Source organism: Dendrobates tinctorius, unplaced genomic scaffold, assembly GCF_039654945.1.
Source record: "Dendrobates tinctorius isolate UK_male_01 unplaced genomic scaffold, ASM3965494v1 ptg000196l, whole genome shotgun sequence".
In the NCBI taxonomy this organism is placed as follows: domain Eukaryota; kingdom Metazoa; phylum Chordata; class Amphibia; order Anura; family Dendrobatidae; genus Dendrobates; species Dendrobates tinctorius.
In genome coordinates this window covers 19,744,863-19,771,408 of record NW_027361863.1, presented here as the reverse complement: position 1 = coordinate 19,771,408, position 26,546 = coordinate 19,744,863, and the positions used below count along the sequence as shown (strand labels likewise).

General features: G+C 46.2%; 1 protein-coding gene across 1 annotated transcript in view; it reads right to left on the bottom strand.

Annotated features, from left to right (window-relative positions):
- The window catches only part of LOC141056095 (ephrin type-B receptor 5-like), a 96,683-nt gene that overhangs the window by 35,229 nt on the left and 34,908 nt on the right, over positions 1–26,546 (bottom strand). Inside the window, exons 7-8 of the mRNA XM_073552752.1 lie at positions 2,670–2,828; positions 1,748–2,080 (exon numbers count right to left, since the gene is read on the bottom strand). Of these exons, the coding sequence (XP_073408853.1) occupies positions 1,748–2,080; positions 2,670–2,828 (492 nt within the window). The remainder of the gene's footprint in view (positions 1–1,747; positions 2,081–2,669; positions 2,829–26,546) is intronic.

Sequence of the window (26,546 nt, the reverse complement as noted above, 5' to 3'; positions counted from 1 at the left end):
TGCAAATGTCCAGGTTACCCACACCCATAACACCTCCTCTCTGTGATACCCCCAGGTCGTGGTCGGAACTGTTGGGGCCTAGGATTGTGAGGCGTGATTGTCATCGGCTTGCGACTAGGTGGAAGGGCAGATATAATTGGAGGGGGACGGGGCGCGGGAGCAGGCCGTGGTTCATTGTCAAGAAGCCTCCTCCATTGCGGCCGGATAGTAAGAGCTTCATCGGCCAGGGCTGCAGCTCTATCCATGGTACACGGCATGCGCTCCCGGACCCATTCCCGTACCTCTGCAGGGCACTTGGCAAGAAATTGTTCTATAAGGAACGCCTGTATAACATCTTCCACAGTAAAGGCGTTTTCTGCTTCCAGCCACCTCCAACATGCCTCGGACATCTTATGTGCATACATCCTAAGCGATCCCCCCCGTGGTGCATGGGAGGTCTCGGAACTTGATAGTCCGCTTTACAATGTTATAATCCTGGTTCCACAGTGCATCAATGGTTCGGTAAGCCTCCGCCATGTTTCCGTTCAGGAGCCCCACTAGCAAACGCATCCAGCTAGAGTGGGGCACCTCTGTTATGAGTTCATTTTCTCCTTCACCTCTGATGTCTGATAAACTCCCTCTGCTGGTGAAAGGAGGTAGTGAAATTGATCTGGATGGGAAGAACCTGTAATTTGAACAGGTGGAGTGTGATTGGACATCCGGAATTTCTGAGTGGATATAAGGCAGCCGACGCCCTGCAGGGTTGCTGGTGATCCTTTCTGCTCTGAGCTCTGGCATCCAGTTTAGTTCCTGTCTACTAAAAGCTAAGTTTTTGCTCTGCTATTTTTCCATGAGATTTTGTCTGTTTACTTAGTGTTTGTGTTCAGCCTGCCCTGGTTGGGACGGGCTGACCTAGACTCCTCGTCACAGCCGGAGAGCTAAATAAGAACCACCATCTCTTCTTCGTACCACACCAACCACTGGCTTTTCTGGAAGGGGATCCCTGTCTCCAGTGCTCGTCCTTCAGACATCTGGAAGAAGGTGGCCGGGCTAGCGCCCACCAGTAGATCGATTAAGGCCTCTTTAGTCAGTCCCTGGTAGTTCAGGCCCAGGTCTCTGGCTCTCTCCTGTATACTGCATACAGTCCAATTTCTGTACTCACTCTGTGGGTGGTTCTCCATTGGGTTACGCTCTGTGGATCCCACTGCTGCCACCAGTTGTCATGGGGTCCTTCTCTGGTATCACACAATCAACAGAGCAAGCGAAGAGTGAACAATTCCAAGACCTTTATTCAGGCAAAAATACGAAAAGGTCCATATTCAGTCCACCACATAAAGGATAAGATAGTCCAGAATAAGAATGCAGTCCAGTATCAGGATAAAATGTCCAGGGAAACGAGATTCCAAGACTCTAGCACCAGAGGATAAAATGGGTCCTTCTCTCTCTGAAGTGCTGTCTGAACACGATCCTGTCCACACCGGAACTGACTGTCCAGCTGCTGTTCTCCCCACCCCCTTCCTTGTCCAGGGGTAGTCAAACAAGCTGGGGCGGTTTCATGGCCTCCCAGAGGAGAACAAAGGGCCTTAGGGATTAATGCACTACAGGGGGTCATCAAGAGACAGATACAGTGAGGCTGTAGACTTACAATGTATTAAGAAAAACACTATGAAAATAACTGAAATAGAAAAATAGGAATATACAAAAAATGATATCCACATAACATATCCCACCATCACACAGGGATATAAATACCAGATTCACCACTGACCTGACTGACTGATGCTGACGTTCAGAGACGCATATTTGGGAGGTTCCAAGCTCATCTCTGACACCCGATTAGTGGACTGCACCTCCATGGTATAGGCCACTCCGGGCAGAAGTCCGGACAGCTGGACCCTCGTCTGGGCGATTCCCACCTGTCCAGGCCTGAACGTCACTCCATCTCCACAGCGGAGGCAGCGTCCGATCACACACTCTTTACAAGCCACCGAGTACATGACCTCCGTACGCCCCCCCATATCTTTCGGGGTCCTCCACGTCATGGACACAGCTCCGGGACCACTCATTTCATAATTCATGTCCCACGGAGCTGATGGGGGTCCTGGAAATAGACAAATGGGATCATTATTAATGGAGGGTCAAAGACATTGTCATTCAGCTATTACAACTCCCATCAGTATATGGACTAGGGGCAGAGGAAGGTGGCGGAGACCAACTCCTGCTGCCAGAAGACGGATCCGCATAATCTTCAGGACCCCCACCGGACAAGTACTACTCCGGCCCTTGTGGACATCATCCCCTGCTTTGTGATTCATCACATCCTGGGGAACGTCTGACAGGATAAGTGACCCAACAAAAACTGTGATACCCATTCTGCTGTTCTTTAATTCAGCACATTGTCTATCCTTTGAACTGTTTAACCATTTGCCTCCCTGCGTGGATTATCCCCTGTTAAGTAAAGTTATTAACCCTTGCTCTGCCTTCTGTCTGTCACTGCATCCCGCAACCTGCTCACAATATTTCTCTAAAATAGGACTAAATGGACAAATCAGTTCCTAAAAACTTCTATTTCTGTACTGTCCCCATACAAATGCCACCTGTGCCTGCCCCTATCATACAATCTCCCTGGGTGCAATTAATACAAATATCACTTTATATGACAATATCTGCTCTTCTTATCTGTCACTCACCAGAGCACGGAGAGGCCGCAGATTCCTCTGGGATGCGGTAAAATCCCTTGTTACATGGGCAGCTGATGGCCCCAGAAGTCGTCGTGTTGCTGTTTGTCGGGCAGATATGGCAATGAGCAGTGGATGCATCTGGAGTACTATAAGTGCCAGGAGGACAGGCTGTTGAGGAAGGTGAGATATTTAGCAATTTCTGATATGTCAAAAAAAAATTCATATGTAGCAGAGCTGAGTTTCATGCTGATAATATCTGTTATATGGGTAACTGTCACTTTAACATTTTTTATGCAACGACATGTCTAGCTCTGCTACATATGAAAAACGTATCATTAGACCTGCTGACAAACTCAGGCCTGTAATTGACATCATAGGTAGACCACAACTATGAGAGTCAAAATGAGAAAACAAATCCAGAAAATCACCTTGTCCGATTTGGCAAGTTTATTTTTCAAATTATGGTGGAAAATAATTATTTTGTCACCTAAACACTTGCAAGATTTCTGGCTCTCACAGACCTGTAACTTGTTTAAGAGGCTCCTCTGTCGTCCACTCATAACCTGTAGTAATGGCGCCTGTCTGAACTTGTTATCAGTATAAAACACACCTGTCCACAACCTCAAACAGTCTGACTCCAAACTCCACTATGGTGAAGACCAAAGAGCTGTCGAAGGACACCAGAAACAAAATTGTAGCCCGGCACCAGGCTGGGAAGACTGAATCTGCAATAGGCAAGCAGGTTGGTGTGATGAAATCAACTGTGGGAGCAATAGTAAGAAAATGGAAGACATACAAGACCACTGATAATCTCCCTCGATCTGGGGCTCCACGCAAGATCTGACCCCGTCGGGTCAAAATGATCACAAGAATGGTGAGCAAAAATACCAGAACCACACGGGGGACCTAGTGAATGACCTGCATAGAGCTGGGACCACCATAACAAAGGTTACCATCAGTAATACACTACGCCGCCAGGGACTCAGATCCTGCAGTGCCAGACGTGTCCCCCTGCTTAAGCCAGTACATATGCGGGCCTTTCTGAAATTTGCAAGAGAGAATTTGGATTATCCAGAAGCGTATTGGGAGAATGTCATATGGTCTGATGAAACCAAAGTAGAACTATTTGGTAGAAACAGAACTCGCCGTGTTTGGAGGAGGAGACAGAATGCTGAGTTGCATCCAAAGAACACCATACCTACTGTGAAGCATGGTGGTGGCAACATCATGCTTTGGGGCTGTTTCTCTGCAAATGGACCAGGGCGACAGATCTGTGTACATGAATGGGGACATGTATCATGAGATTTTGAGTGCAAACCTCCTTCCATCAGCAAGGGCATTGAAGATGAAACGTGGATGGGTCTTTCAGCATGATAAAGATCCCAAGCACACCGTCAAGGCAACGAAGGAGTGGCTTCATAAGAAGCATATGAAGGTCCTGCAGTGCCTAGCCAGTCTCCAGATCTCAACCCCATAGAAAACCTTTGGAGGGATTTGAAAGTCCGTGTTGCCCAGTGACAGGCCCAAAACATCACTGCTCTGGAGGAGATCTGCATGGAGGAATGGGTCAACATACCATCAACAGTGTGCGCCAACTTTGTGAAGACTTACAGAAAACGTTTGACCTCTGTCATTGCCGACAAAGGATATATAACAAAATATTGAGATGAACTTTTGTTGATGACCAAATACTTATTTTCCACCATAATTTGCAAAATAAATCTTGCCAAATCAGACAAGGTGATTTTCTGGATTTGTTTTCTCATTTTGACTCTCATAGTTGTGGTCTACCTATGATGTCAATTACAGGCCTCTCATCTTTTTAAATGGGAGAACTTGCACAATTGGTGGCTGACTAAAGACTTTTTTCCCCACTGTGTATGGTGCATTTGTTTTGGTTATACAGTCAGCTCTGCTATTTCATGAAGCTTAGGATTCTTCTACCTAACAAACTCGGCTCTGCTGTATCGCATTATTACATTGCAGTAAATAGCACAGATTTCACAAAATGTTTATTAGCAGTTCCCAGAATTAGGATATTCGGCACATTGTGGTCTCAGGGTATTAATTTAATGTAGATAAGTGGGCAGTGCCAGGACGAGGCCGCCCGGGATTCCCTCTCCACCACGACGTTAATTAACGCTTTGTCTATGGAGCTTCCATGGATCCCAGAGATAGGTCAGGCAGAATCCTTCCATCTCACTGATCCTGAATGACCAGGGGGCACAGTCCGCGCTAACTGTCTGCACTCAACAGCCTCTAATTATAGCAATTAGTGAAAGGTTCACTGCAGCTCAATGCAAACTGTGAAACTTCTTGCTTATTCATTAGGCTTGTATTAACTGATTGTCTCCGGGGGAATTTACATCTTTAATCATCAAGTTTCAAAATCTTTTGGTTAGTCATTTTTAATGTATCTTTATAGCGACCCCGAGCTCAATTTATCTAATTCGGAAAATCATATCCATGACTAAGTAATTGAATGAAATAATATTATTCTGAGTATGTGCAGTGACCACTAGGGGGAGCTCCCTGTATACAGAGATACATGATAAGGTCCTGTCTGCAGCCACCACTAGGGGGTGCTCCCTGTAAACAGAGATACATGATAAGATCCTGTCTGCAGAAACCACTAGGGGGAGCTCCCTGTATACAGAGATACATGATAATATGCTGTCTGCAGCCACCACTAGGGGGAGCTCCCTGTATACAGAGATACATGATAAGATCCTGTATGCAGCCACCACCAGGGGGAGCTCCCTGTATAAAGAGATACATGATAAGATCCTGTCAGCAGACACCATTAGGGGGAGCTCCATGTATACAGAGACACATGATAAGATCCTGTCTGCAGAAACCACTAGGGGGAGCTCCATGTATACAGAGTTACATGATAAGATCCTGTCCGCAGTCACCACTAGGGGCAGCTCCCTGTACATAGAGATACATGATAAGATTCTGTCTGCAGCCACCACTAGGGGAAGCTCCCTGTATACAGAGATACATGATAAGATCCTGTCTGCAGCCACCACTAGGGGGAGCGCCCTGTATGCAGAGATACATGATAAGATCCTGTCTGCAGACACCACTAGGGGGCGCTCCCTGTATACAGAGATACATGAAAAGATCCTGTCTGCAGCCACCACTAGGGGGAGCTCCCTGTATGCAGAGATACATGATAAGATTATGTCTGCAGCCACCACTAGGGGGAGCTCCCTGTGTGCAGAGGTACATGATAAGATTCTTTTTGCAGCCACCTCTAGGGGGAGCTCCCTGTATACAGAGATGCATGATAACATTCTGTCTGCAGCCACCACTAGGGGAAGCTCCCTGTATACAGAGATAAATGACAAGATTCTGTCTGCAACCACCACTAGGGGGAGCTCCCTGTACATAGAGAAACATGATAAGATTCTGTCTGCAACCACCACTAGGGGGAGCTCCCTGTACATAGAGATACATGATAAGATCCTGTCTGCAGCCACCACTAGGGGGAGCTCCCTGTATGCAGAGATACATGATAAGATTATATCTGCAGCCACCACTAGGGGGAGCTCCCTGTATACAAAGATACCTGATAGGATCCTGTCTGCAGCCGCCACTAGGGGGAGCTCCCTGTGTGCAGAGGTACATGATAAGATTCTTTTTGCAGCCACCTCTAGGGGGAGCTCCCTGTATACAAAGATACATGATAACATTCTGTCTGCAGCCACCACTAGGGGGAGCTCCCTGTATACAGAGATACATGACAAGATTAAGTCTGCAGCCACCACTAGGGTAGCTCCCTGTATACAGAGATAAATGACAAGATTCTGTCTACAACCACCACTAGGGGGAGCTCCTTGCATGCAGAGATACATGATAAGATTATATCTGCAGCCACCACTAGGGGGAGCTCCCTGTATACAAAGATACCTGATAGGATCCTGTCTGCAGCCGCCACTAGGGGGAGCTCCCTGTGTGCAGAGGTACATGATAAGATTCTTTTTGCAGCCACCTCTAGGGGGAGCTCCCTGTATACAAAGATACATGATAACATTCTGTCTGCAGCCACCACTAGGGGGAGCTCCCTGTATACAGAGATACATGACAAGATTCTGTCTGCAACCACCACTAGGGGGAGCTCCCTGTACATAGAAAAACATGATAAGATTCTGCCTGCAACCACCACTATGGGGAGCTCCCTGTACATAGAGATACATGATAAGATCTTGTCTGCAGCCACCACTAGGGGGAGCTCCCTGTATACAGAGATACATGATAAGATCATGTCTGCAGCCACCACTAGGGGGAGCTCCCTGTATACAGAGATACATGATAAGATTCTGTCTGCAACCACCACTAGGGGGAGCTCCCTGTATACAGAAATACATGATAAGATCCTGTCTGTAGCCACCAATAGGGGGATTTCCCTGTATACAGAGATACATGATAAGATCCTGTCTGCAGCCACCAATTGGGGGGAGCTCCCTGTATACAGAGATACATGATAAGATTCTGTCTGCAGCCACCACTAGGGGGAGCTCCCTGTATACAGAGATACATGATAAGATTCTATCTGCAGCCACCACTAGGGGGAGCTCCCTGTATACATAGATACATGATAATATCCTGTCTGCAGCCACCACTAGGGGGAGCTCCCTGTATACAGAGATACATGATAAGATTCTATCTGCAGCCAACACTTGGGGGAGCTCCCTGTATACAGAGAGTGAAGGCCATGCTTGCAAGCTTAAAATCTATGGAGCCGATTACATTTTCTCAATATGTTTTTGGTGCAGAGATCCAAACACCTCCATGTAGACACTTAATGAAGAAATTGTGTATGCCTTTAGCCATCATTACGAGGAGTTCCCTGTATACAGTGTCACGGGGTCCTTCTCTGATACCACACAATCAACAGAGCGAGGGAAGGGTGAACAATCCCAAGACCTTTATTACAGGCAAAATTAGAAGGTCCATAAACAATTCACCACACTGAGGATGCAATAGTCCAGAACAAGAATGTAGTCCAGTAACAGGATAAAATGTCCAGGGAGATGAGAGTCCAAAACTCTAGCACCAGAAGATAAAAATGGGTCCTTCTCTCTGAAGTGCAGTCTTTACACGATCCACTCCACACAGGAACTGACTTGACCAGCTCCTGTTCTCCCCACCCCCTTCCTTGTGTCCAGGGGTAGTCAAACAGGTTGGGGCGGTTTCCAGGCCTCCCAGAGGAGAACAAAGGAGTATTGGGGATTAATGCACTACAGGGGGTCATCAAGCGACAGACACAGTCAGGCTGTAGACCCACAGGGCATCAAGAAAACACTATGAAAACAAGTGAAATAGAAATATACACAAAATGACATCCACATAGCATATCATACCATCACACAGAGATACATGATAAGATCCTATCTGCAGCAGCCACTAGGGGGAGCTCCCTGTATACAGAGATACATGATAAGATTCTGTCTGCAACCACCACTAGGGGGAGCTCCCTGTATACAGAGATACATGATAAGATTCTGTCTGCAACCACCACTAGGGGGAGCTCCCTGTATACAGAGATACATGATAAGATCCTGTCTGCAGCCACCACTAGTGGGGAGCTCCCTGTATACAGAGATACATGATAAGATCCTGTCTGCAGCCACCACTAGGGGGAGCTTCCTGTATACAGATACATGATAAGATTCTTTCTGCAAACCCCACTAGGGGGAGCTCCCTGTATACAGAGATACATGATAAGATCCTGTCTGCAGCCACCACTAGGGGGAGCTCCCTGTATACAGATATACATGATAAGATCCTGTCTGCAGCCACCACTAGGGGGTGCTCCCTGTATATAGAGATACATAAGATCCTGTATGCAATCATCACTAGGGGGAGCTCCCTGTATACAGATATACTTGATAAGATCCTGTCTGCAGTCACCACTAGGGGGAGCTTCCTATATACAGATACATGATAAGATTCTGTCTGCAGACCTCACTAGGGGGAGCTCCCTGTATGCAGAGATACATGATAAGATCCTGTCTGCATTCACCACTAGGGGGAGCTTCCTGTATACAGAGATAAATGATAAGATCCTGTCTGCATTCACCACTAGGGGGAGCTCCCTGTATACAGAGATACATGATAAGATCCTGTCTGCAGCCACCACTAGGGGGAGCTCCCTTTATACAGAGATACATGATAAGATTTTGTCTGCAGCCACCACTAGGGGGAGCTCCCTGTATACAGAGATACATGATAAGATCCTGTCTGCAGCCACCACTAGGGGGAGCTCCCTTTATACAGAGATACATGATAAGATTCTATCTGCAGCCACCACTAGGGGGAGCTCCCTGTATACAGCGATACATGATAAGATCCTGTCTTCAGCCACCACTAGGGGGAGCTCCCTGTATACAGAGATACATAAGATCCTGTATGCAATCATCACTAGGGGGAGCTCCCTGTATACAGAGATACATGATAAGATTCTGTCTGCAGCCACCACTAGGGGGAGCTCCCTGTATACAGAGATACATGATCAGATTCCATCTGCAGCGACCACTAGGGGGAGCTCCCTGCATAAAGCGATACATGATAAGATCCTGTCTGCAGCCACCACTAGGGGGAGCTCCCTGTATACAGAGATACATGATAAGATTCTATCTGCAGTCACCACTAATGGGAGCTCTCTGTATACAGAGATACATGATAAGATTCTGTCTGCAGCCACCACTAGGGGGAGCTCCCTGTATACAGAGATACATGATAAGATCTTGTCTGCAGCCACCAGTAGGGGAGCTCCCTGTATACAGAGATACATGATAAGATTCTATCTGCAGTCACCACTAATGGGAGCTCTCTGTATACAGAGATACATGAGAAGATCCTGTCTGCAGCCATCACTAGGGGGAGCTCCCTGTATACAGAGATACATAAGATCCTGTCTGCAGCCACCACTAGGGGGAGCTCTCTGTATACAGAGATACATGATAAGATTCTGTCTGCAGCCACCACTAGGGGGAGCTCCCTGTATACAGAGATACATGATCAGATTCCATCTGCAGCGACCACTAGGGGGAGCTCCCTGCATAAAGCGATACATGATAAGATCCTGTCTGCAGCCACCACTAGGGGGAGCTCCCTGTATACAGAGATACATGATAAGATTCTATCTGCAGTCACCACTAATGGGAGCTCTCTGTATACAGAGATACATGATAAGATTCTGTCTGCAGCCACCACTAGGGGGAGCTCCCTGCATAAAGCGATACATGATAAGATCCTGTCTGCAGCCACCACTAGGGGGAGCTCCCTGTATACAGAGATACATGATAAGATTCTATCTGCAGTCACCACTAATGGGAGCTCTCTGTATACAGAGATACATGAGAAGATCCTGTCTGCAGCCATCACTAGGGGGAGCTCCCTGTATACAGAGATACATAAGATCCTGTCTGCAGCCACCACTAGGGGGAGCTCTCTGTATACAGAGATACATGATAAGATTCTGTCTGCAGCCACCACTAGGGGGAGCTCCCTGCATAAAGCGATACATGAAAAGATCCTGTCTGCAGCCACCACTAGGGGGAGCTCCCTGTATACAGAGATACATGATAAGATTCTATCTGCAGCTGGATCTGGTTCCTGCTCTCTCTCTCTGCTCTTCTTGACTCAGCGAGCTCCTTTGATATCATACGCTCAATCATTTTAGGTCGTGGCCTCCAAGCTGCTTCTAATTTATAAAACAACAACTTAGTGGACATATATTCAAAATAGATACCAGAAAAAAACATCCTTACCTACACCAGGTCAGATCCCAAATGCACAAACATGATGCAGCAGACCCAAATTATAAAGGCAGGGGAAGCACAGGTGTAGACTACTGATGAGAGCAGCCACTCACAAGCCTACCAATTTATGGAGGGGGTGGCTGCCTGTTGGGTGGGTTAACTGGGGCTTCTGTTCTTCTGTTCTTGTGGGATGCACTCATATAGTGCTGGACAGCCCGCTTGACATAATATTATGGGCGTCATTAATAGGCTGTAAGCTGGACACTGCATCACGCGGACCTGTGTGACTGGTGTTCTATTCAAGCCTCATTTGTGTGTATTCTTTACTAGGCAGCCTTGAGACAGTTTGAGTCATGGAAATTGCACAATTTGCCATAATTGATTTGCCAGTTCTAACCAGAGTTTCAAGTCAGACAAAGCCTCTGCCCAAGTGCTCCTGGCGGCAGCCTCACTGCTCCCATCGTGTTACCATCAGATTCTATTTGGTCCAAATTGAATGTGATCCGAAAAGAAGTTTATTATAATATTTGGTCTCTATAGACTCAATAAGTAATTGAGAGGAAGGGTTAAAAAATAGAGAAAAGATTATACCTTTCATCGGCCCACCTCTCACCTATCCGGCTGCCACAGTTTACTGCCTGGTCCTCCGCTTGTTCCCTCCGATCTTCAAATTCTGTCTTCTTTTCAATGTTCTCTTTGATCTTCTTGGATCTTCCTGAAATGACGCATCATGTTGTCAGGTAGGACGTGACGCACATGAATAAGGTGATGCCGCACTCGACTACAAGAGGCGGAAAACCAAAGGAACCAAAGAGATGATCGAAGAGAAGACAGATCCGAAGAACTGAGGGAATCAGTGGAGAACCAGGCCGGGAGCTGCGGTGGCAAAAAATTCCAGAAAAATAGCAACCAAATCAATTCCCTTATCTGTATTTGCATCACTTAGCAGCAGGGAGCGTTTTATGAAGAATGTGACCATGAGCAGCAAATCTTTGAAGCTTCAGCATCTGCTCCTGTACCTTCATACAGTGCTACGATAATGCTTCCATATTGCAGAAAGATAATACTGCCCAGTAGTTACCAAACTAACCATCTTGATAAACAGTTGTTTTCTATTACCCATAGTGCTCATAGTGTGAAAGGATTTGTAGGGTCTTGCATATCCAGACATAGTTCCCAGACAATACTGCCACATGGTTCCAGAATCTAATTTTCAGTTGTCTCTGAGCTTGTGGATGGAAATTTGCTGTTTTGATGTCTCCCATACACAGCCCACACAGACATGATGGATTCCTATTCTGTCTTTATGTGGTACAAGTTCAGAAGCAGCAGCATTGGGGACAGTACATTTGAAGACATTACATAGCAATATTGAGGAGTGTAGCTGTGAATCCAGCTCTGGGGTCAGATTAACATTTACTACAAACAACAATATAATGGAGGACAATATACAGTGTCACTGAGTAGTGTGGTTGTGAATCTAGCACTAGATGAAACACTTATTAAGAAGCAACGGCATGAGCGTGGAGGACATTACACAGCAGTGTTTGAGCAATTCATCAGCACATCCAACAGTTGTGGAGATAAAACACTTACTATAAAGCAACAGTAACACTCAGCGCATTCTAAAATAGTATGAAACAGTTCAGTTGTGAATTCAGAAGTGGGGTGAAATAATAACTTGCTAGAAAACTGCAGAATAGAGGACATTAGACAGTGCAGCTGTGAATCCAGCTCTGGAGTGAGATAAAACACTTACCAAAAAGCAGTAGTGACATCTAACTGTATCATAGCATTTTCCAACAATAGGAAGCTGTGACCTGATCACTCTCTGTACTGACAATCTGTGTAGTTTTGACCAAGAAAGATTTTAGCTGTTATTCAGAGTGAATGATGAATTCAGAAGGCAGGAGAGATGGAGAAGTGGCTTATATGTGGATAAAGAAGCTTGTTTATCTGATAAGAAACTACAAGGTTTCTTATAATTGCTTGCTGAAACCAAAGAGCCCACATGACACTACCAGAAAGTTCCAACATGATACTACATAAAGCAGCCATATTCAGTAGAGGGCGCCACTGAGCACCATAGATGACACCGTCCAGTATAAAGTGAGGCTTCCTGGACTATTGGATCTTAGAAAAAGATTGCAGCTGTTAATCTCGATATGGAATGTGCCCAGAATCGCTCATTGTTCTGCCGCCCGCGGATCATAGAAAGTGCAATTTCCGGAGCACATTGTCCATTTCTGTTGTGCTGCAGCCACCGTGACATTTTATTCTTCGGAGAAGCAGAAATCTGTTCACGCTTTGGGGCCTATGACCTAGATTCATCATGGGGAGATAAATGTTTAAGTTTTTTTTATTTATTTCTTTTTTCTCTTGCCATAGGGAATACAGGAAAAAAAAGAAGTGGACCGTATTCTGCCTGATGTTGTAATCATGTAAAGCAATGAAGGGATGAATATTTTATAGAGAAAAGTGAATTTTAAACACCACGTGCGCCTGTTTGATACATCTAGGTCCATGTGTCAAAATTAGAAAGGTCGGAGTGGGGGGGGGTTGAAGCAAAAATAACAACGGGACACACAATGGAAGCATTAACACATAAAGCGGCTGATGTGCCAACTAGACCTCAAACCACTTGGAGACATTTTTTCCATTTTGGCATTTTAATGAAAGGAGCACTGCAGTAAGGTGGATCAAAAATGGCAAAAGTTGATATATTTTCAGGCAACTTGACACTTTATGTTTCTGTTGCCTGCCAGTATTGATGAATACTTCAGAGGAAAGAGTCGCAAAATCCATCAAGAGACGTGCGCCAGAAATGTATCCTCAAGGATTGGCACAAATTTTCTCAAAATTTACACCACTTTTATAAAAGTTTTCAGATCTGGTGTTCAAAAAGCCATAAGTTACAAAACTTCTGCACAACGTCGAGCTTTTAAAAAAAAAAAATTGTAACATTTCAAACAACATTCCGGAATGTTGGCGAAAACTGCTTTGTGAATCAGACCCATAATGCAAAAAGAAAGCGCTAAAAGCTCTGGTGAAGAAAGAAAAGGTGAAGGAAGATGGCAAAGATGGGCCCAGATGCAAAGACTGGAAATCTAAGAGGGTTTTTAGTACAGTAGTAAACAGAATGCCAGGTAGCTGCTACTAAAGCCATCAATTTTGTAGCGCTCAAAAGGATTCGTATGTGACTGAAGCACAACTTATTGATCGGAATGTAAGCGAGTATCTGATAAATTCTCAATACAAAATAACACAATGTTTCCAAGAAAATAGAACTTGGGCCTTCAAGAAATCTGGTTAATTAAAAAGGCAGGGAATTCATTAAGGTTATTTGTATCGGTGCCCACTGGTATTCTGGGACCCTCTCCTATTTCTTTTAGTGGGAGGATTTGTCATTCTAAATCAATTTGGCCAAATTCTAGGTCAAGTGGAAAATATAAAGTGGAAGATTTAGTAAAATGTAGAAAAAAAAGATGCGAGTATTGAAAAGGGCTAAAATATACAAGACGGGGGGGAGGGGATGATACTCGGAGGCTGCAAGCACTAACAGGAAAAAAATTTAGGGTAGGATAAGAATATTTCGCCAGCGGCTGAGCAGTGAGTGCACTGCTGAGAGTCTTTTGATGCCGCCATTATATGTGCGATTCTCGTGTTTTACAATACAATCAGATTCACCAGAGACAGAAAACTGGATAAAAATCAGAGCCAAATAATAAAGCAAAAAATGTGCAAAAAAAATAACATTCTAGGAGACACAGAAAAAAGGATTCAAAAGGCTAATAAAAGTATACCTGCTGTGCAAAAAAAGAATCAAGTCATTGTAGATTAAGATATTCATACTGCTAACCTCACACTAAGAAGCAGTATAAGGCCGGTTTCACATTTGCGCTTTATAGCGCATCGACAGCCTGCGCATGGCCCCCTGCCAGCTCCCTGCCCGCCCCTTCCGGTCATCGCCGCCTTCTAGCGCACATGGGCGCTTGCGATCTGCGCACCCTATCTTTAGCATAGGGTGCGCTGGCCGTGCGCTAGCAGGATTTTGCCGTGCACTGCGCACTTTTGAAGGTGCGCCTGTGTGCGCCGAAAGCAGCATGTTGCATTTCGGCGCGCACGGCGCACCTTCAAAAGTGCGCGGCGCACAGCAAAATTCTGCTAGCGCACGGCCAGCGCACGATCTGTACACCCTATGCTAAAGATAGGGTGAGCAGATCGCAAGCGCCCATGTGCGCTAGAAGGCGGCGATGACCGGAAGGGACGGGCAGGGAGATGGCAGGGGGCGGGGCTTAGCGGCGGCCGAGCGCAAATGTGAAACCGGCCTTATAGTAGTTACATTCTTGTACATAGGGGGCAGTATTATAGTAGTTATATTCTTGTATATAGGGAGCAGTATTATAGTAGTTATATTCTTGTACATAGGGAGCAGTATTATAGTAGTTATATTCTTGTACATAGGGAGCAGTATTATAGTAGTTATATTCTTGTACATAGGGGGCAGTATTATAGTAGTTGTTTTCTTGTACATAGGGAGCAGTATTGTAGTAGTTATATTCTTGTATATAGAGGCAGTAATACAGTAGTTATATTCTTGTACATAGGAGCAATATTATAGCAGTTATATTCTTGTACATAGGAGCAGTATTATAGGAGTTGTATTCTTGTACATAGGGGCAGTATTATAGTAGTTGTATTCTTGTACATAGGGAGCAGTATTACAGTAGTTATACTCTTGTACATATGGGCAGTATTATAGTAGTTATATTCTTGTATATAGAGGCAGTATTATAGTAGTTATATTCTTGTACATAGGGAGCAGTATTATAATAGTTATCACAAAACTCAAGATAAAAAGCGGACGGCACCGCTGTTACCATGTGACTTCAAATGATGTGCGGCATACAGAAGCCCAGAAGCTGGGAATCTCGGCTGCCAGACCTGGAAACAGTCAATTCTGGGAATCCATGCAAAGAGAAAAGGTCGCATTCATCGAGATGGAAGTTTCACTGATTTATTGACATATCATGAACATGTCAAGTCGGGGGAGTGACATAAGGAGTGCAAGAAAGGCTGACAACGGCCGTGTCGCGCTGCTCGAGCGCTTCAACGGGTCCGAGCAGCGCGACACGGCCGTTGTCAACCTTTCTTGCACTCCTTATGTCACTCCCCCGACTTGACGTGTTCATGATATGTCAATAAATCAGTGAAACTTCCATCTCGATGAGTGCGACCTTTTCTCTTTGCATGGATTATAATAGTTATATTCTTGTATATAGGGGCAGTATTATAGTAGTTATATTCTTGTACAAAGGAGCAGTATTATAGTAGTTATATTCTTGTACATAGGGGGCAGTATTATAGTAGCTATATACTTGTACATAGGGGCAGTATTATAGTAGTTATATTCTTGTACATAGGGGACATTATAATAGTAGTTATATAGTTGTACATAGGGACAGTATTACAGCAGCTATATTCTTGTACATAAGGGAAGTATTATAGAAGTTATATTCTTGCACATAAGGGAAGTATTATAGCAGTTATATTCTTGTACAAAGGGGAAAGTAATATAGTAGTTATATTCTTGTACATAGGGGAGTATTATAGTAGTTATATACTTGTACATAGGAGGCAGTATTATATTAGTTATATTCTTGTACATAGGAGGCAGTATTATTGTAGTTATATTCTTGTACATAGGGGCAGTATTATAGTAGTTAGATTCTTGTACATAGGGGCAGTATTATAGTAGTTATATTCTTGTACATAGGATCAGTATTATAGTAGTTATAATCTTGTGCATAGGGGCAGTATTATAGTAGTTATATTCTGGTACATAGGAGCTTTATTATAGTAGTTATATTCTTGTATATAGGGGCAGTATTATAGTAGTTATATTCTTGTACATAGGAGCAGTATTATGGTAGTTATATTCTTGTACATAGGTGTAATGTAAAATGTCTGTAAAGTGTGATGTTTCTAGATCCTTCTAGAAATCTCCCATTTCACACTACTGAGGGCATTGTCCACTGTCAGCTGGCAGCACTTCCCCCCTCCCTTACAGCCCCCTCCTTTTGCCCCCCTTAGCAGCTGTCTGTGTGTGTGCTTTCTGCCGGCATCTGAAACCTGATACCGGGCATTTCCTCTCGAAGCACAGCTAGGGGGAAAAGATCTCTTTGTTCTGGCCGAGGCTGGATGTCAGTATATGGGAAGTGTGAAAACAAGTCATATTGCAAAAACCATACAATTCAGAGATATAACCATATCACTGCGAAGGCAACAAAAGCAGCTTACCAATCTCTAATTTTCATAATCCTAATCCCTCCAGAAACTGAGATATGAATTGCTCCCAAACGGAGTGTCCTCAGTAAGGCATGCTTGGTGTCTTCAGATTCTATTTGGTAAATCACAAGCAATGATGCCCTATGTGTGTTGGTACGGGCTTTTCTCATTTAGATATAGTTATTCTAAGTTTTGTAGCCAAATCCTAACTTGGAGAGAGGGAGGTTGGACCTCTCCAGACCTCCCATTTCGTGAGGTCACAGTCCCTAGGCTATAGGTATTCCCTACCAAATTCCAGTCAGTTCAGCTGGAGTCCTCCTGCCAGAGAGACGTGCCGATGAGTGGGGACATTTGGTTAAGCGCCCCTCCCCCAGCCACATGGTCGGTCTAAGAACAACTACGCACATGTGAGTGTTACTTTCTGTTCTTTCATCCACGTTGTTTTATATTTGTATTTGTACATATGTAATATCTCAATTTATTACAACTTTTGTATTTGTAATCACTGCCCGACTTTGGGGAATAAATCGTAAAATTATCAGTTTGACTCCATGCTCTAAGAAACGAACTATGCGCCTTTTTTAGATAATCGCTACTAATTTGGGGTTTGCCACGGACCCTCTTAATTAACTCTTTGATTAAGTAAATCGTGGCTGGTGGCAGCGTGGTGTGCGTGGCTGGTGAGGCTAGCTGGCAGTACAGAAGGGTCTTATATTGCTGAATGAATGGTTGAGGCCACAGCCTTGATAATTCCCTTACTGCCGTAGTCTAGTTGCCTGTGCACAACAAGCAGCCCGTCCGGCGACTAATTATCCTAGGTGCAGTTCCGTGACTGACCCGAGGGTAAGGGGGGGCGCCAGAGAGCTGCGAGTTCCAAAGTGGAACTGAGAAAGTGGGATATACATAAATCCACGCAGTTCTTGGAATGTTGTTAGCAGTGGTGGGGCATCCAAAATACCCCCCTGCGGTAAATTTTTAGAGCAAGATTAGCTTGCTGTATTTTTGTCATGTGGTGCCGGTGGTGGGATAACAAAGATAAGCCCTCACTGTGTCTGTGATAGCCGTGTGCCGGCAGTGCGTCACGTCCCTCCATCCGCTGACAAACCCGTGTCGGTGGTGGGATCATGACCTATTGGTGGCATAGGGTCCGCTGTCCGTCGGAATTTGTCGACAGTGGTCTGTCTGTTCGTCACATATTGGTGGCAGCGGTGGGCTGTTCCTCACAATTTGGTGGCAGAGCGGTGGGATACTCCTAGAGCATTAGTGATTTGGTTTGAGCAATCATTCCTCTCACTAAAAACCTGCACGGTTCCTGCGGGAATTCTGCATCATAGGTTTTGGAGAACAGACTCAGTGGTTACTAGTCCTGAGACATTTTTGTGTATTTGCAAGTATTCCCTCCCTTTCTCTTCATTTTTCTTTTCTATCATTTATTTGGCAACCATGGCGGGAAAAGGAGAACACTGGTACAAACAGCAGAAAAAGGAAAACCTTGCTGCAGTATGCACGTACCGAGGCATTGATGCCACAAGCAAAACCAGAGATCAATTGATCGCGGCTCTGGTGCAGCTGGACAACACCCAGAGTCCAGAGGACGCAGAAATTAGGCCCAAGTAACTATGGGGCTGCAGCAGAGGCTCCACTCCTGAGCGCTGGCCCCACATCCAACCAGAGCGCGCTGGACCCCTACCTGCAAGCGGCCTTGGACGCACTCCCTGCCGAAGACTGTGATGGACGTCTCATGCTGATCCACAAGCTCGGGAGAGAGCAGCGAGCTGAAAGAGAGGCTGAGAGAGCTGAGCGCCAGGCGCAGAGGGCCCATGAACTGGAGGTGCTCCAGCGGGTGTGGAATGCCCCCACAGCCCGAAGCAATGAGCCCAGCAGCATCCAGACTCCTAAACCCCAGCCAGATCATTTTCCCCTGATGGAAAAGGACGGGGACTTGGACACGTTCCTGCGAGTCTTTGAGAAACACTGCAGACAGTACCAGCTGCCTAGAGACCAATGGGCAAGGTACTTGACCCCAGGGCTAAAAGGCAAAGCTCTGGAGGCATTTGCTTCTCTTCCATCAGAAGACGACGACGACGACTATGATGCCATCAAGCAGGCTCTGATCGCCAAATACCGGCTGACACCTGAGGTATACCGAAAGATGTTCCGGAACCTCCAACGTGGCCCACACGATAGCTATAGTGATGTGGTGCAAGGACTCAGGATCCACTTTGACCATTGGATCCATGGACTGTCCGTTGATTCCTTTGAGCTGCTATGGGACCTGATGATCAAAGACCAGTTCCTGGATCTCTGCCCATCTGAGGTCCGACAGTTCATCCTGGACCGTGAAGCAACGAATGCGGATAAAGCGGCGCAGATCGCCGACAACTATGAGGCCAACAGGAAGCCAGAGACGCAGAGGCCAGTCACCACCAGCTGGAGAAGGGGTAAGCCTGCAACCAACCCCAGTGCCCCAGCTAGCCGTCACTCCGGAGGCCCTGTCCCTGTTACCAACACCAGGCCTACTACTGACAGTCGCCTGTGTTTCAAGTGCAATCGGACTGATCACTTCCGTCACGCCTGTCCGGAAAAGCCAAAGAACCCCCCCAGCCAAGGCCTCTGGGCCCAACGCCTCTGTTCTTTTGGTGAGAGGTGTGGTTGGGAGGATTGATGACAATATTCAACCTGTCCAGGTGGGGGCCCGTCTTGCTACAGGCCTCAAGGACACCGGGGCTGAGCAAACCCTCATCCGTCCTGGACTGGCGACCCCTAAAGAGTGTATTGAGGGGAAAACCCTGACTGTCACCGGGATCGGTGGTACCCGCTGTCCCTTGCCAGTGGCCCGGGTATTCCTTGATTGGGGTGCTGGGAGCGGGGTGAGGGAGGGAAGTGGGAGTGTCTGAAAACATGCCCACTGATGTTTTATTGGGGACTGACTTGGGGAGGATGGTTGCATACTATATCCCTGACATCCTTCCCCAACCTGATAATAAGGGTAACGTTAACCCTGGTGTTGATGATGATTATGGGAAGCTGAATGTGTTACCTGCTAATGCCTTGATGAGTAATGATGCAACTAACAACCATCCTTTCCCCAGGAATGATGCTGATGGTGATGTGAATGTACCAAAGCAATCTGATAACCATTCTTTTCCTAGGAATGATGATGATGATGTATCTGTGCCGACTGAACCTGTTAACCATTTCTTTGAAATGGTAGATGTGTCCACAGGTACCGAAGTGCTCAGCCCCGTCACTCTGCGGAGTGAGACGGCTGAGGAACCCCTGGCAGGAGCAAGCAACGGTGCTCAGGGAAATGGGGAAGTGCATGGGGACCATGAGGAAGGTAATGCCATGCAACTGACCAGTGCCACCGAGGAAGGTAACTGGCCCATAAGTAGCACTGCTCCTGAAGTGTTGGGGGTGGATGGGGAGGTAGAGCCCATAGCAGCACCGACTAGTGGGTTGGTAAAAATACCCAGGGAGACAGCATACATAGCAGCTGTCACACGCAGTCAGAGTGCCCAGATCGCAGGTAGCGCCCTGTCTTCTGGACCCTCTTCTGCTACAGGAGAGACTGAACCAGAGGTGACCCCAGAGCCGGTTCCAGAGGGTCCCAGTACAGAAGGAACTGACGTCACTTCTGGCAGCCTCCAGCAAGGAGTTCCAGGCTGCTCTGCACTCAGATGCCAGCCTGGAGAAATTGAGACACCTCGCCGAGACGCCCACCTCCGAGCCTGATAAGGAGAGGGTGTTCTGGGAACGAGGAAGGTTGTAGCGGGAGACAGTACCCGGAGATTCCCAAAAGGAGTGGTTGAGGGAAAGACAGCTAGTCGTCCCCCTACAGTTCAGAACTGAGTTGTTGCGGATTGCCCATGAGATTCCACTCACTGGACACTTGGGGATCAGAAAAACTAAGGCACGGCAGTCTCAACACTTCGATTGGCCCAAGATGGGGACAGAAGTAACACAATACTGCCTCTCCTGTGACACCTGTCAAAAGGTGGGTAAGGCGGGGCCTGCCCTTTAAGCTCCCCTTATTCCTTTGCCGGTGATAGAAGAGCCTTTCCAGAGAATCGCAGTGGACATTGTAGGCCCGCTGGCCGTCCCCAGCAGCTCCGGAAAGCAATACATTCTCACCATGGTAGACTACTGAGAAAATTCAGGTAGAGCACCTGGTATCGAGTGCGTATCACCCACAGACTAAAGGTTTGTGTGAACGCTTCAACGGTACCCTCAAACAGATGCTCCACATGCTGGTTGAGACCCAAGGGCGTGACTGGGAGCGGTACCTCCCACACCTGCTGTTCGCTTACAGAGAAGTTCCGCAGGCCTCGACCGGGTTCTCCCCCTTTGAGCTCCTGTATGGCAGGCGAGTCCGGGGACCCCTTGGGTTGATGAGAATCCTGGGAAGATGAGCCAAACCCCACAGAAGTGTCCGTCGTGGATTATGTCATGTGCTTCCGTGATAGGATGCAGACCTTGACGCAGTTGGTGCATGACAACATGACGCAGGCTCAGGCTGACCAGAAGCACTGGTACGACCAGAACGCCCGGGAGCGGACCTACCAGGTGGGTCAAAAGGTGTTGGTGCTGGTCCCCGTACCAACGGATAAGCTTCAGGCAGCCTGGGAAGGCCCATATGTTGTCCACCAACAGCTCAACCCAGTCACCTACGTGGTCACGCTTGACCATGCTCGGGGTAGGCGCAAGGCCTTTCACGTCAATATGCTGAAGGCGCACCACGAACAAGAAGTCTGTGTCCTACCGGTCTGCAACCTGCCCGAAGTTGGGGAGGAAGATCCGCTCCTGGACACGCTGGCCCAAGCGAAGGCCAATGGGTCCATTGAGGACATGGAGATAAGTGATTTGCTAACCGTATCCCAGCGGTCGACAGTTGGTGGAAACCCTGGAACCCTGCCGGGCCGTGTTCACCAACCGACCTGGGAGGACGGAGTTAGTGGTTCATGAGGTGGACACCGGGAATCACGCCCCACTACGGCGAACACCTTATCGGATCTCTGAGGAGGTGCAACAGGTCATGCTCCAAGAGATCGATGAGATGTTAACACTAGGACTACTGGACTCGTGACCCCGCCTAGAACTACTGAAAGGAGTCATTTTGACTCCTTGCTTGTTTTCGTTTATTTTTAGAGTTTCATTTGTGGTTATTTATTAATAATTATATTTTTTGTAATGTATTATTATTGTGAGATCCAACAGTAATGCTTTTGATTGTTTTTTTTCTGCTTTTCTTATTTTTCTACAGAAAATAACAATAATTATAATAGACGTTTTTCAAACATTTTTTTTATTCAAGTGCACACATATAAACAACAACTGAAGAACAAAAAGCAGAGAAAATGTAGGTGGAGGAGCATAAAAATGAAAATATGGCGCAGAATTCACCTTCTAAACATTTGGTGTTTCGCATTTTAGGCATTGCCTTTGATTTATGGCAGTACATTGCCCACACAAAGACTTACCACAAGTCTTACAATTGCCGACAGATCTATTTTTCTTGCACTTTTCTTTGATCTGGCAAAATTTTGTTTGAACCATCACTTCTGAGCATGTAGAAACTTGGGACGTGGAACCCTTTTCCCTATCTGTGACATAAGGACCACTCAACTCTCTCACAAGCGTTTGCAAAAATGCCTTGCGTGACATTTTTTGGTGGGTAATCTCCTTGAATATTATCCATGCATTTATACCCGCAAAGTCTAAGGCATTTTCAAATGCATGACCAGGCCATCTCCTTGTGCATGTTCGTGTGGTATATTTTCGTGCCATCTGATCCACTACATCTACTCCATATTTTGTTTCATTGTAAAACTTTACCGTTTCTGGAGTTTTTTTAGCGGAATCAGACGCAACAACAACATCTGGATGGACGGAACTCAAAATGACAACATTTTTGTTGGGCTTTCCTTGATATACTGTAAGTGTAAAATTGTCTTCATTTCTAAACACTTTAGTGTTGTACAATTCCTCTTTCATGGATTTTATTTCTTTAGGCACTTCTCGCCTTATCTTGTTCAGTGTTCCCACGATGGTTGTTCCTTTGCTTTTTAGCTGTTTAGCTAATTTTACTGAAGTAAAATAATTATCGGTTGTAACATTGCGACCTTTTTTCAAAAACGGGTCCAATAACTTCATTACCACATGGTCAGCTAAACGGTCCTCAGCACGGCGTGTGTCATCTTTTGCCTAGATAAGGGAAGCCATTTGCCAGATATTTGCTCTCCTTATCAACAGCTAGCCAATATTTGTGGCCATATTTATCTGGTTTGGAAGGCATGTACTGCGTGAATGGACACCTAGTTTTATTTGGGAAAAGTTGCTCATCCACCGTTATGTATGGGCCAGGTTTGTAACACGCAATACAATTTTCAATAAACCTGTCCCACACAGTAGAAAATAGAGCAAACTTGTCCGTTTGCAGTCTCTCCGATCGAGTAGATTTCTCATCAAATCTGATAAGATAAGAGCCTAGAGTAAACAAGCTATTTTGTTCAGTATTACACAGTAATACAAGCAGGTAAAACACAAGGAAAATGTGAAAAGTTGACATGTAAATTGAACTACATCTATATGAACATCAGGGTAAATAAGACAGAGTGAAAAAATTATGCACAAAACTTTATAGCAACATTTAGTGACAAAAGGACCTCAAAATATAGTAGGGAGTCAAAATGACTCCCTTCAGTAGTTCTTGGTAAATTTTGAAAAAAACGCGCAAATTTTTCACCAAAATTATTTATTCTCACAAAATCTTTTTTCACATCATATTTGAGGAAAAGTCACCGAGTTTCAAGCCGGAATTCTGAAAAATGTAGTCACAGAAGAGAAATAAAAAACGAAAGGAGTCAAAATGACTCCATCAGTAGTTCTAATGTTAAGGCTGGGGGTGATTCGACGGTCAAAAAGCATGTGGGCCTCGCCTGTAGTCCTCGTGCCTAAAAAGGATCGAACCACCCGGTTCTGCGTGGACTACAGGGGGCTCAACGCCATCACAACCTCTGATGCCCACCCGATGCCGTGCACCGAGGATCTGCTTGAGCGGTTGGCGAAAGCAAGGTACATATCCATCATGGATCTGAGTCGGGGATACTGGCAGATTCCCCTGAGCCCTGAGGCGCAGGAGAAATCCACCTTTATTACCCCCTTTGGACTGTACGAGTCCACAGTCATGCCCTTCGGCATGAAAAATGCCCCTGCCACTTTCCAGCGAATGGTCAACCACCTGCTTCAGGGACTGGAGGAGTATGCGGTGGCGTACTTGGATGACATCGTCATCTTCAGTTCCACCTGGGAGGAACACCTTCAGCATCTCCAGGAGGTGCTCAAGCGTCTTCAACAGGCAGGCCTGACTATCAAGCCGGGAAAGTGCCAGATGGGCATGAGCGAGGTCCACTACCTGGGGCACCGGGTAGGTGGGGGTTCCATGAGTCCAGAGCCAGAAAAGGTGGACGCAATCGCGTCCTGGCCCACCCCCAGGACCAAGAAACAGGTGAAGTCCTTCCTGGGCACTGCAGGGTACTATAGGCGGTTCGTGCAGGACTATAGCACCCTTGCAAAACCCTTGACCGACCTCACCAAGGAGAGGCTACCCCAAACAGTCAACGGGACAGAAGACTGTGAGGCGGCCTTCCAAGCTTTGAAAGCAGCCCTGTGCAACTCCAGTGTTGAGAGCAGTCGACAGCAGTCGCCCGTTTCTGGTACAGACCGATGCCAGCGAGTTTGGCCTCGGTGCTGTGCTCAGCCAGGACGACTCGGGGAACCAGGAGTACCCTGTGTTGTACCTGAGCTGGAAACTTCTGCCGAGGGAAGGAGTGTCTTGACATGGTGTGGGCACTGCAACGTTTGCAGCCCTACCTGTACGGGCGCACCTTCACGGTGGTTACCGATCACAACCCTCTGAGCTGGTTGCACACAGTGTCCGGAACCAATGGAAGGTTGCTCCGCTGGGGCCTTGCCCTTCAACATTACGACTTCACCGTACAACACAAAAAGGGCAGCGAACATGGAAATGCTGATGGGTTGTCCCGCCGGGGCGAACCCGCTGAAGTGTGCATGGCCTATTACCATCAGGTAATGCCTCCGTAGCACCCTCTAAAAGGGGGAGGTGTAATGTAAAATGTCTATAAAGTATGATGTTTTCTGTAATCTTCTAGAATCCTTTATTCTATGAGAAAGTAGCCCGTCAGCTTTTGCAGCCCCCTCCTTTTGCCCCCCTAGCAGCTGTGTGTCTGTACAGCTCTCTGCCTGCATCTGAAACCTGATACCGGGCATTTCCTCTCAAAGCCTTCTCCTCCCCCCCTGCACAGCTAAAGGGAAAAGATCCCTTTGTTCTCTAGACATGTGCTGGGATCAATATGAGTAGTATTAAAACAAATCATATCGCAAAAACCATATGGGACTGAGATATAAAACTCACATCTCTGCATAGGCAGCAAAACCAACTTTCTAATCCTTAATTTTCATGATCCTAATCCCTCCAGAAACTGAGATATGGATTGCTGCCAAATGGAGTGTCTTAATTATGTCATGCTTGGTGTTGTTGGATTCTATTCGATAAATCACAAGCAATGATGCCCTATGTGTGTTGGTACAGGCTTTGCTCGTTTAGATATAGTTATTCTAAGTTTTGTAGAAAATCATAACTTAGAGAAAGGGGAGTTGGACCTCACCAGACCGCCCATTTCGTGAGGTCACAGACCTTAGGCTATAAGGTATTCCCTACCAAATTCCAGTCAGTTGGAAGCTGGAGTTCTGATGCTGAACAGACCTACCCCATGTCTTGGGATGTTTGGTTGTGGCCCATCCCCTGAGCCACATGGTCTGCCTAACACCACCTAAGCACATGTAAGTATTACTTTCTGTTCTTTAATCTTTTGTTGTTTTATGCTTGTACTGTACATATTTAATGTCTCAACTTTATAGCAACTTTTATCTATGTTATTACTGCCCACATTTTGGGAATAAATGATAAAATCTATTAGCTCTGTCTCCATGCTCTAAGAAACGAACTATGCGCCTTTGTTAGCTAATCGCTACTAATTTGGGGGTTTGCCACGGACCCTCTTAATTAACTCTCTGATTAAGTAAAGCGTGGCTGGTGGCAGCGTGGTGTGTGCAGTTGGTTAGGCTAGTTGGCAGTCCGGAAGGGTCTTGCATTGCTGAATGAGGGGCTGTGGCCACGGCATTGATAATTCCCTCACTGCAGTAGTCTAATTGCCTGTGCACAACAAGTAGCCCACCGGCGACTAATTATCCTAGGTGCAGTTCCCTGAATGACCTGAGGGTAAGGGGGGCGCCGGAGAGCTGTGAGTTCCAAAGTGTAACTAAGAAAGTGGAATATACATAAATCCCCGCAGTTCTTGGAAGGTTGTTAGCAGTGGTGGGGCACCCAAAATACCCCCTGCGGTAAATTGTTAGAGCAAGATTAGCTTGCTGTGTTTTGGTCACATGGTGCCAGTGGTGGGATAACTAAGATAAGCCCCCACTGTGCCTGTGATAGCCGTGTGCCGGCAGTGCGTCGTGTCCCTGCATCCGCTGACATACCCGTGTCAGTGGTGGGATTGTGACGTATTGGTGGCACCGGCCGTGCTGTTCGTCACATATTGGTGGCAGCGGTGAGATTGTGACGTATTGGTGGCACCGGCCGTGCTGTTCGTCACAAGTATTACAATAGTTATATTCTTGTACATAGGGGCAGTATTATAATAGTTATATTGTTGTACATAGAGGCAGTATTATAGTAGTTATATTCTTTTACATAGAGGCAGTATTATAGTAGTTATATTCTTGTACATAGGAGCAGTATTAT